Source organism: Lacerta agilis, chromosome 17 (assembly GCF_009819535.1).
Source record: "Lacerta agilis isolate rLacAgi1 chromosome 17, rLacAgi1.pri, whole genome shotgun sequence".
Taxonomy (NCBI): Eukaryota; Metazoa; Chordata; class Lepidosauria; order Squamata; family Lacertidae; genus Lacerta; species Lacerta agilis.
The window spans coordinates 22,346,427-22,358,786 of NC_046328.1; the positions used below are offsets into that span (position 1 = coordinate 22,346,427).

The following is a 12,360-nucleotide window of genomic DNA, read 5'->3' on the forward strand; positions in this document are numbered from 1 at the left end:
TCTCCTCCTCCTCCTGCTGCTGCTGCTCCTCCTGGGCTCGCCTCCCCTCCGCTCCAGCGGCTCCCTCGGCCGCCTCGCGCGCAGCTTTCCGCGGGGCGCCCCGTAGGGGCCAGGCGAGAGGCGCGCCGCGCTCCTCCGCGCCGGGCTTGGCCTGCGGGCCGCGGGATGCCAAGATGCCCTCGCGGGGGCTGGCCGTGTTGTGGGTGCTGGCGCTGGGCTGGCCGGGCGCCGCCGACGGCGCTTCTGCCTCCGCTTCTGCCGCCGCCGCCGCCTCGTCGTCGTCGGCGGGCCCCTCGGAGCGGACGGCGCTGGCGCGGGAGCGCTTCAAGGTGGTCTTCGCCCCCCTCATCTGCAAGCGGACGTGCCTGAAGGGCCAGTGCCGCGACAGCTGCAAGCCGGGCAGCAACATGACCCTCATCGGAGAGAACGGGCACTCCATGGACACCCTCACGGGCTCCGGCTTCCGCGTGGGTGAGATGGGCGAACTCTTCTCCCCACCCCACCCCACCCCAAGCAGGGCGGGAGAGGTGCGAGGGAAAGGTTGGGGAGGGGGCCCTTGGGGAGTTGTTGTTCCGGTCCGGAGTAAGTTACCCACTTTCAAATGAAGGGTTAACGCTCCCTGCGCTGAACCCCTTCATTTGCACCAGATGTTGCTCAGGCGAAGGAGACATCTCCTCCTTTGCAGAAGTGCGTTCATGGACGTGCTCCCTGGGCTCTGATGCTCTCTGGTCAATCCCAGTGCAGGAGGCAAGTCACCCCAGTGTCAGGATCCAAGCCCAAGTTAACCCGGGAAGGTGGGTTGGTTGGCTAGTTGGATGCTTTTCCCAAGAAGAGATGCACTTCCTACGGTTTGTTTTTCAGCACTGAGGCCAAAAGGCCTTGCCCACTTGAGGGCACTTAACTTTTACGCACTTTTCCAGATAGCATGTAGCAACACACATACACACACACCACTGCCGTTGCCCCTCCCTCCCCCTGTTCTCTCTCTGTTCTCTCTCTCTCTCTCTCTCTCTCTCTCTCTCTCTCTCTCTCTCTATTTTTCCTCTCTCCCCCGCCACCCCATTCTTTCCTCAACTGCTTTTGGCTGGTGGAAAACCTTACCTCATGTCCCAGCCCATCTCTGGGGCCTTGGCTGCCTCAGAGTTGCAGCAGCAGATCAGAACCGTTAGCCAAGCAAATACACATGCAGATCCAGAGGCTGCCTCGCCAAGACAAACGTGTGTGAAGAGGCTATGAAAACACTTGCTAGGTAGGGATAAACAGGAGCCCAAATGGCCTAGATAGGATTTAGTTTTTGGCCCAAGATCTCTAATGGCTATTGCCCATAATTTTTTTTCTGTGTGCCAATCGGAGGTGGCACACAGGGCTGCTTTAAAACCGTGGGCCACAACAACTGCTGTTTAGAAATTAAGCTGACTCTGCTGAGAAGGCAGGACAAGTCAGCAACTGAGCTACACAAAACTCCGCCACTTTCAGGCCAATATTTGGGGCAGCGGGACTTGCTGCAAACTAGGAAGAGTCCTGCTTCGTACTACAATTTATATAGCTGCTCCATAACTCAAACTCGTGGGTGGCCCATGAGGAGGAGGAGGAGAAGGAACCACAAATTAAGCCACAACAAAAAATAATTGAAATACAGTTGTTTTTTTTAAGTATGAGGACCAGGTTGTAAAATGGTCAGCGCTAAGTCCCATTTATTCACGGTGGCCAACCAAGATGCTCCAAGGTGAGTCCGCAAGCAGGACATGGGTGCAACAGCAACACTCTCCCCATTTGCAATTCCCAGAACTGGTGTTCAGAGGAGAGGCCTATGCCTCAAGCGGTGGAGGTGGAACATAGCCATTGTGGCCATTGTAGCCACCAATAGACTGATCCTCCATGAATTTGTCTAATTCTCTTCTAAAGCCCTCCAAGTTGGTGACCCTCACTACCTCTTGTTGCAGTGGATACCATAGATTTAACTGTGTGCTGTGTGACGATATACTTTCCTTTTGTCTGTCCTTAATCTTCCAACATTCACCTTCCTCGGATGGCTCCTGAGTTCTAGTATTAGATGAGAGAGAGAGAGAAAGTAAGTGATGGGTCTGTAAATGGCTGTTAGGCATGACAAGTGAGGCCTGCAGCAAAGTGTTGCAGCATGCTCCCTTTCAGGGTTCCTGCCGTGCTTCCTCTTCTAGAATATTCCGTTTCATCTGCCCGCTTTCCTGGTTTTCTGTTTCCTTCACGCCCCCTCCTCAAAACCGTCCATCATTCCACGACCACTGCGATTTTTCCTTTTCGTCCTTCTGCAAACTTACATACTTAATGGTAGTTTTTGATGACACAGGCATCCTGAAATTGGCAAGCCGACAACACTAGAACACCACCACTAGCCTCATAATTTGTCTAGCCCTGTTTTGAAGTGGATAAGCTGGTGGTACTTGCTTGGGCAAAGAAGGGGAAACCATAAGGCAGGGGAATTGACACCCAGATGAATGGAGTGCAGTTCAGTGACAGAGCACCTGCTTTGCATGCAGAAGGTTCAATCTCTTGCAAAGGGTCAAGTAGGAAGCGTTGGGGAATACCCTTCTCTGCCCAAGAACCTGGAGAGCTGCTACTTGTCAGAGCAGACAATACTGGCTTCCTAGGCATTTTTAGTCTGAGGGTTTAAGCACCAGGATCTGTTTCTAGCCCTGGCATTCAAGTTGGCATGTGTGGTTTCAAGCTGCCACGAGTCCCTGAACTTCTCTTTATGCAAACCATAGGAGCCAACTCCTAGGGACTGAAGTCTCTTTGCTCCCCCAAAAAATATTTGAGGGGGCCACCCCCTTCCCAAAGTTGATGGGCATTGCCATTCATAGGCAGGCTGGCTTTGCTCGCAGCAGCCTTCTCCTTCGCTGCAAAGATTTCTTTACCAGCTGGACTGGTATGTGACTGCCAAAAATCTCCCCCCCCCCCTTTTAAATCGCCTAGTGGCTCTGGGCGAAAAGCAGGGTCTTTTGGAGAGGACTCTCCTTGGCAAGCGTAATCTTTGTTCAGGAGTGGAAGAGGGGAGCGGTGGAAGGGAACGTCCTTCAGCTAATGGAATCCAGAGGTGGAAACTTTGGCCTGTGAGCCCATCTCGCTAGCCAAGAGCTGGAGAGGTGGGGCCTCTGGGAGTATGCAGAGAGCGAGGGCTCCGAATCAGTCCAAGTCCTGTTCTGGTCTAGCCCAGAAGCGGCACCCCCCTCTCTTCCTCCTTCTACATTCCGAACCTTCCCTCCTTCCCTCCCTCCTGAGCATTTTGGATTTGGAGTCCTGTTTCCTTCCTAGATCGCCTTCCCACCACCCCCATGTTTTGTTTTTCTTCGCACAAAGGCTCAAGATACCCAATATGAGCCAAAAACTGCAGCGTTTGTTGACTTTCTGCAGCTTGGGAAGGAGGCCGGCCAGCGTGGGAAGGAGCCTTCCTGGCTTGGTTGATTACTCTCTGCAGAGGGGTCCCTCCCTATAACCTCTCCAGTCTGGGATACCCGAACTTTTGAGACAGCCAAATCCCTAGGAGGCATTGCCTTAGCTAGGACCGCACATTCTTAAAAAGCCTATAAAAGTATTTCAGAGCTTTTCCTGACCCTTTCAAATTTCATTATCTTCAAGGGAAAGGACTGTAGGCCAATTAAGGGCACCTGCTTTGGGTGCAGAAGGTGCAGTATTTGGTCCTGACATCACCGGGTAGGGCTGGGAGAAGACTTCCTGTCCAAAACTCTAGAGAGGTGCTGCCAGTCAGAGTGGACAAGACTGAACCAGATAGGCTGATGGTCTGACTCTGTATATGACGACTTTCAATGTGGCTAATAAAGGTCATGGACTCAGACCTCAATAGGTAGTTTTAAGAGCGTTCAGTCGACCCACATTTTCCAGGACTGAGTCCCGCATTTGCAGAACTCAGAAGCTCACAACTAAATGTGTTAACCAATTCCAGTGAGAAATATTGTGTCTAAGCTGAAACTGGGAAGTGTGGAGTCTCTTCATTGGGTGGGGTGTGTGTCCTGGATTTGGAATAGCTATTATTATTATTATTATTATTATTATTATTATTATTATTATTATTAACGTGCCCTTCACCAGCAGGTCCCAGAGCAGGAAACTTAAAATTATAAACAGATTGGGTTCTGAAAACACACATCTCAGGTGCCAAAGGCTGAGGTTAAGAAGTGTGCCTTTCCACCTAGGGGAGTCCCTCCCTCCCCTTGCAAGGCAGGTGCTGTCCTGCTGAGCTTCAGCCCTTCCCAAAAACAGGCCTGTGTCCTTTTTGCTCTCCTGGCTCAGTTCAAGGCAGCTTCCTCCTCTGCCTGTGTGTCTTTGTCTCTCTTTCTCACTCTCTCTTTGTTGCTGCTCTATAGCCAGCTCCCTGCCATATCCTGAAGGTGTGTGTGGGGGGGGGGCATTGGCACATTCCCAGAGCGTGGGCAGGGGCAAGCTAAGGGCACTTTGCATCCGTGGCTGGGTCAGCCTCTTGGAGGACTGGAGCCTCCCAGTTTCCCACTTCCGTTCCGCAGCTGCCTCCACACCATAAAGCTTTGTCATTTCACCATCGCCTTTGGCTGGGGCCTCGTTCTCCTGGGCCAAACCCCTTGTTTTCTCTCTGCCTCTGATATTGCTCAGAGGCTGCTCAATCACCTTTTTCTCCCGGGGACCGTGGGCAACTAGAACTCTGGTTATAGGGGCCTATGGGACGGGCAGGTGAGAGGTTTCATGGGATGTGCTTTTTGATGAACACCTGCACATAGCCACGCTTGCATATACCCTCCAACATGTCCAGGCCCCAAACCGGGACATGCTCCCGGGTGAGTCACAATGACCCTCGTGAGAACGCAGCCCCGAAAACGTTTTTTTTTTTTTGGGGGGGGTGAAATTGTGATATTCAACATTGCCACCGTGCTCTTGCGCGAGAAAACAGGATGTCCTGGTTTTCCCGGGACAGTTGAGGTGTATGCTATTGGAGACAGTGTGCTGCTGGACATGTGCAGAGTGCCTCTCTTGCCACATTCAAAGCTGTGGGGCTTGAGGGCAGACTTTCTAGACCTGTAGGTGTGGGTTGAAAGATTGCTTTTATATCCCACTTTTTTTCTCCAGGGAGCTTAAAGGGATGTGCATCGTTCTTCCTTGCAGCAACTCTGTGAGATAGGTTAGGTTGAGAGCCTATGACTGGCCCAAGGTCATCCTGTGAGTGTCATGACCTGAGCCCTGGTCTCTCAAGTCTGCACCACCACTAAGCTCCAGCACCGCTCATTTCTTAGAAGAAGCTGCAACCGAGTGGTAGATAGATGGACTGGTGGCCTGACTCTTTGTAAGGGAGCTTCCAGTGTTCCTAACCTCTGAGTATAGAAAGGAAAAAAGTTCTTCTCCCTCTTTAGGACTAATGGGAGGTGTCAAAAATTTAGATTCAGTTAGCTATGGGAAGCATTTTAATTTTGTTTGTCCAGTTTGATGTTTTATATGGCATTCCCTGTTAAGGTTGCTGCTTAACTAAATAATGTTTGGAAGGTCAGGTTGTGAAAAGAAGACAGAATATCCTGTTGAGAAAAAGGCATTTTAGTTCCTTTTCAGCAAATTCTGTATGTTTGCGGCTATGTTTGAGGGGGCCAACACAGGTAACCAGGCTGGGGAGAGTTGCATTATAGGTGTGTGCGTGTGTGTGCGTGTGTGTGTGTGTGTGTATGTGTAGACACACACACACACACACAATTTCACCTGAAATGACTGTAAAGTTTTTATTTGAGTAAGAAATATGCACAAATGTAAAATGGGTAACACCCGACTTGACCACAGTATCCGTGGAAAGGTCACAGGTTTGGTCTCTGGCATCACCAGGTAAGACTGGGAATGTGCCCCGTCTATAACCCTGGGGAATTTCTGCCAGTCAGTGTAGGAAATACGAAGCTCGATGGACCAATGACTCACAAGGCAGCTCCTTTCATTTTCTAGTGAAAGGAGTTTTGATATTTGATATGAAACTTCCTGAAAGTCTGGGTTTGCCTAATCTGGGGTGTGTTCAGACTCCCTCCTCCCCCCACTTTATACAATACTGGCTTTGTGGCTGTTTCCAGAACTTCAGAAGAAAGGTCAGAATTCCCAGATTTGTCTCTAGGCCCATGCTTTGTAAATTGCACACATCTGCAGCTTCTCCTGATTTTATGGGAGGATATTGTATTGTTGTAGACATTCAGCAGACAATCCAGCTTCTGAGTCAAGGAGTTACTCATGTTTATATATCCCAACCTGTCCTATTTCCCCCTTTGCGGCTCCTCCAGCCCAGGTTCCCCCCCCCTTTCATATTTTGAGCCACTTCCTTGTGGCTTGTGCCCCCACAGTCCCTGAATTGTTAGCTATGCTGCCTGGGGATGATGGGGGCTGGAGTCCAACAACATCTGGAGGGCCACAGGGTTATTATATTTTTAGATATGCTGTAAGCCGCCCAGAGTGGTTGGGGAAACCCAGCCAGATGGGTGGGGTAATCATCATCATCATCATCATCATCATCATCATCCTGCTAGATCAGACCCGTGGCCAAGAATCTGTCATCCTGTTCTCACAGTGGCTAACCAGGTCATAGACTCACAGAATTGTAGAGATGGATGGACCGCAAGATGCTTGTGGGAACCCTGAAAGCAGGACCTGAGCTCAACAACAGCACACCCATCCTGTGGCTTCCAGCAACTGGTATTCAGAAGTAACACTGCCTCTTTCTGTGGCGACGACACTAGTAGCCAGAAGTGGTGATAGCAGAGATATTAGAGTGGTATGCCTCTGAATACCAGTTACTGACTTGCACACCTTTTGTTTGTTTGTTAGTATATTTTTAATTAAATTTGACCACTTACGCTGCATGTTAATAATAAAAACACAAATGTGTTAAAGCTGACTAGACCTTGGGCTAGTCACGCTTCTCTGATGTCTCTCAGCCTCACTCACCTCACAGAGTGTTTGTTGTGGGGGAGGAAGGGAAAGGAGAATGTGAGCCGCTTTGAGACTCCTTCGGGTAGTGATAAAGCGGGATATCAAATCCAAACTCTTCTTCTTCTGTAGCATGGCAGAAAGTACGCTATGTTTGTTTGCTTTAAAGAAACTAATAATAATAATAAATAAAAATGTGCACCCCACCCCCTGAGAGCACTCCATCGTAACTACCCAACCTCCCAAAATTCCAACACCTCTTGTGATGATGGTTTGGCCCCTTTCCATTTTAAGATTTAGGATTTTAAGATTTAAACTTAGTTTTGATTGTTCAACCAGTGTACAACATGTTAAGAAAATTGAATGACACGAGGTAAAATAATAATAATGGATCACTTGATATGGAATGACCCAAAATAGGAATTAAGGGTGGTTGTTTCCTCAGGACGGTGGAGTTTGTGTGTGCTGTGTCCTGTTAGCATTGTGGTGGATAGGAAATGCTCTGCGGGGTGGGGTAGGGGGACCCAAAGCCGGGAGGTTGAGGAGAGGGAGTGAGAATTGTCCCAATTTTCATCTGAGGAATGTCGGAGGGTGCGGACTCGTCGATGGGGAGAGTATGGTCCTGCTCAGGTACTGCTTGGGGGCTGTCTGTCTGGCCACTGTGAGGACCGGATGCTGATGGGCCTCACCCACCCATATTCTTATCTGCCTGACTTATATGTTATTGGAAGAACCTCCAAAGGGCATGTGCCACCACATTAAAGCCCCGATTCTTACATTGTACAGAACAGACTTCCTGGCAAAGTGATATCTGCAGGAGGCCACAGAGTGTGACAGGTTGGACTTAAGGCAGCCAAGGAATTTCCACGCACCCTCCCCAAGGGGGATAAAAAAATGTCCCTGGCCGATCTTTCCCTGCTGGGTTGACCTTCCATAGCTGGGCACCATGCCCTGCTCTTTTATTTGTTTTTGTGAATGGAGGGTGGCGTTTGGGCAGGACCAGCCTGCAGCTGCTGACTGTTGTCTGGGGATGAGTGTGTGTGCGTTGGAGAGGGCATGTTTGCCAGCTTCCTGGCTGCTGACTCAGCACTCGGAATTCAAAGAGGCTGAAATGCTGTCCTCTCAATCCTGGTAGCTGGAAAATTCTTTCTCCCGGCAATTTGTCCAAAGGTTCATTTTCTGGGAATGGGCCACCCCCAGGAGCTGGGGAGTCATTCGATGAAGAAGTGGCAGGCATGTTTTTAAAAATTAAGTTCCTGACACAGGCACTTGTGCAACATAAAACCAAACACATACATAAACATACACCCTCCAAAGTAGAGTGTAACCTTCCAACATTTCTCCGATGAATTTTTTATTATTTGTACCTCACCTATCGGACTGGGTTGCCCCAGCTATTCTGGGCAGCTTCCAACATACTGTATTTTTCTGTGTATAAGACAGAAAATCCCCCCCCCCCCGTTTTTAAAGTTTAAAATTGGGGGTCGTCTTATGCACAGCATGTTGCAATTATTTATTTCTTAATTTTGGGCTAAAAAAATAGGGGGCGTCTTATACACAGAAAAATACAGAATATAAAAACATAATTAAACAGTTAAAAAAACTTCCTTATACAGGGCTGCCTTCAGATGTCTTCTAAAGGTTGTATAGTTACTTATCTCCTTGGCTTGGGGGGGGGTGTCGCATAACTCCATACCCTCCAACATTTATCCAGTGAAAATAGGGACGTCCTAAGGACATTCCAGGATCAAATTAAGCCTCTGTGGTCTCCTAACCTAACCACCTGGAAACCAGGATGGCTTCTGTAAATCCAGGACTGTCCTATGAAAATAGAAGGGTCTGAAGTTGGAGATATTACAGTTTGCCTGAACCATAGTCAGAGAGATTTAAACATGCAAAGTGAGGCAGTAGCCCACCCATATTAAGCACTGTTTGAATTATCACAGGGCATCTCAAGTTAATGCTTCCCCTCTCTGTTTCTCTCCCCCCCGGCAGTGGTTTGCCCTCTGCCCTGTATGAATGGTGGGCAGTGTACGTCTGGGAACCATTGCTTGTGCCCTCCGGAGTTCACAGGGCGATTCTGCCAAGTGCCGGCCGGCCGCCAGAGCCAAGGCCAGCAGGCCCGACTGCCCGGTGAGGGCCTTGCCATGGAGACGGGCTCCAGCAAGCACGCCATCTACGCAGTCCAGCTCATCTCGGACGGCCATGGGGACACGGCCTCCGGGCCCGGCTCGAAAGGCACCGTCAGCCACTCCACCTTCATGGTGCCTCTGGGCCCTGGACAACATTCATCCGAAGGTACCCGAGAAGGGGCATTTTTGTGTGGGTAGGGATGGATTCTGCTTTGAGAAGGGCACTGGCCACCGTGGGAGAATTGCGGGTAGTTAGGTTAGGAGACCACAAAGGCTTAATTTGAACCCAACTGTGGGAACTTGTGTGGTGAAATAAGATTCCTGAGCATGTGCAGAGTGCTTTTTTTAGTCCTCCGGCATCGGTACTTAATTTCTCAGTGGCAAGTTGCTGAGACTCAGTCCTGTCGTGCGATCCACCCCGGCACCGCACAGCCCTTCCTCTAAATTCCACTGTTCATAGTTAAGAGAAAGAAACACTCTGCACGTGATCAGAAGCACTTTTGTCTAGGTGGCAGCAGGCTCTGTGGCTCAGTCCTGCTTACCTCTTGCCCAGCAACTGGAACTGATAAGGTGGTAGATAAGCAAATGACAGAAAAGGGGTGCCTCTGACCATGTTAGGAATGACCACATCCAGTTCCCACAACACTTGTGGCTAAAGGAAATGTTTGTGAGATCAGCTGATGGAATTTCCAAACAGGCTTGAACTCCATTACTGTTCTTTTCAAAAAAGGACTACAGATCTGAGGAATTTGCTGGGGTCACCATGTTAATATATATGTGACTAAAGGTAAAGGACCCCTGATAGTTAAGTCCAGTCGCAAATGACTCTGGGGTTGCGCCGTTCATCTCGCTTTACAGGCCAAGGGAGCCAGCGTTTGTCCACTTCCGCAGACAGTTTTTCTGGGTCATGTGGTCAGCATGACTAAGCCACTTCTGGTGAAACCAGAGCAGCGCACGGAAACGCCATTTACCTTCCCGCTGGAGCGGTACCTATTTATCTACTTGCACTTTGACATGCTTTTGAACTGCTAGGTTGGCAGGAGCTGGGACTGAGCAACAGGAGCTCACCCCGTCGCGGGGATTCAAACCGCCAACCTTCTGATTGGCAAGCTCAGCGGTTTAGACCACAGCACCACCCGCATCCCATATGTGACCTAGGAGCTACCAAAATGGCAGCTACTCTCTTGCAGCCTAGTAAATAAACCCAGAAAAAGTCACTAATAAAATAAACACAGAAAAGCCACGCAATATTTTTACTAGCTTGCTAAGGAGCTAGATGTCTGTGTTTCCATACTAACTGCAGAGGAGGCCATGCCCCCTCCGCTAGTGGTGACTGGGGCATTCTGGGATAGGTAGGGTGGGAGGTAGGGAGGCAAACAGTAGCTGGCGCCAGAGCCAATGACAGGTGTAGGCAAATCGTTTCACTTTTTGTCTCCTTCCTTCTGCTGAGTTCTACTGAGACTAAAGAGGAGGAAGCTGACAAGCAAGGCCAGGGATGATGGGAGTCGTAGTTCAGCTATGACTCGAGGGCCAAAGGTTCCCCATATCTGCATTATGCAAACACAAGAGCCTTTGGCCACGTGCAGGGGTGCATTTGCCTCCGTACATGCCAGACTGCCCAACGTTTTTGAGATTTCCCAGGGAGTGCTTGCAGGTCAGAGGGAATGGCCAGGTAGCTCACCTTTTTGCCCTCTAGTTCAGGTGCATCAGCCCCTGGTCAATGTCCGGGTACATCACCCCCCGGATGCCTCAGTGCAAGTCCACCGGATCGACAGCCTCAGCTCAGAGGGAAGTGGGCCAGGCAGCCAGCAACACCTGATCCAGCACCCTGCTCCCAAGCCCGCTTATACCAGGCCCCCCACCCAGAAGCCCCTCGGACGGTGCTTTCAGGAAACGATGCCTAAACAGTCGGTGAGTAGAGTGGTCTTTTGACAATTCCGATGCATAGGAATGGCACCCAAGCAGAGAGACACAGTTAATTTTGCAAGAATATGAAGGGAGAGGAGATTTTTTCTTCCTCACAAGCACTGAAATCTGGATACCATTCCCTAAAACTAATCAGCAGGATGTTTCAGCAGACAAAAGGAGGTGATTTTAAATCCGCACATAATTGTCTAATGGGATTTGCTTTGCCACAGAATGTGATGGTTGCCCATCAGCCTAGACCAGAGGTTCTCAAATTTGATTTCTTGGATGGGCCAACGGGGGGGGGGGGACGGACGGACCCGGAGGGTCTTGGCCAGAATTTTGTTTGTTTGTTCTGCAAATCAAAGCACATACATAACTTATATTTTAATAACTGCCGTCTTCCTGTTTTAATGTGCTGGATGAGGAAAAATAGAAGTATTTTTCTCCAGCTCAAGCATCATCATTAGAACCAGCTCCAAATTAGGGAAACCATTGGGTCTTAGGCCAGGACCACCTTAGCCGGTTTGATAATCCAGCCCTGATCAAGAAAACATCCTTGATTTCTGCTGTCTGAAAAAAAAATAATTCGACTCTAGAGCCAAGTAGAGATGGTTCTGAAACTTTCCAGCAGATGACAGGCTGTTGCTTGCAAACCAGCCAGCTGTTCACAGTCCATAGAACCTTTGGCCTCAGATGGCTTTAGGAAAGAATTAGATGCAGAAGGGATGTTTGCAATAGCTGGATGGAGCTTCCACATACAAAAGCTCCATACCTGAGCATCAGGTGTTAAGGACAAAGGAGGTGTTAAGGAGAGGATGGGTACCCCCAACTGGCTGGCTGGCTGGCTGGCTGGCTGGCAGGCTGTAGTTTAGTTCATCACAGGATGACATTTTATTTTATTTTTCAGTGTTGCAGAAGCAATAGTTGCGCATACTGGGTTTGGGGGCACATTTGGACAGACATTTACAAAATTTATATATGTGAATTTTAAATGCATTTCTTATTTGTGTTTTATTTCCTGCAAATAGCTTTGGGACGCCTCTGGATGTGTGAAGCAACATACAAAACAATGAATTAAACTAATATCTCAAACACATGGTTGCATGGCTGTGAAAACCAGCCGCTGGCATTCCAATGGTCCATGAGATCTAGACACTTAAAAATGCAGGAATAAAACCAACCCGTCCTTTATTTGTAGCAGGTGTTCCACGCATAGTGTGGGGCTGGTGGGAGAAAAGTTTAAGGGCTTCTGCGCACTGTGGTTAAATGCCGATAGCAATCTCCCTGTATCTCCACTAAATCCTCCATTGCCCACGTGACATTCTCCTCCTCCAAATTTGCTACTTCCAAACATTTTCCTTTCCCTCAGTCCGGATTTTCTCATACCAGGGATAGTCCCCAAAAA

At 49.3% G+C, this 12,360-nt stretch overlaps 1 protein-coding gene across 1 annotated transcript in view; it reads left to right on the forward strand.

Moving 5' to 3' along the window:
- Positions 1 to 240: 240 nt before the first annotated feature.
- LTBP3 (latent transforming growth factor beta binding protein 3) overlaps positions 241 to 12,360 on the forward strand; it is a 40,123-nt gene continuing 28,003 nt past the window's right edge. The window contains exons 1-3 of the mRNA XM_033174363.1: positions 241 to 471; positions 8,911 to 9,213; positions 10,744 to 10,958. Of these exons, the coding sequence (XP_033030254.1) occupies positions 408 to 471; positions 8,911 to 9,213; positions 10,744 to 10,958 (582 nt within the window). The 5' untranslated portion in view covers positions 241 to 407. The remainder of the gene's footprint in view (positions 472 to 8,910; positions 9,214 to 10,743; positions 10,959 to 12,360) is intronic.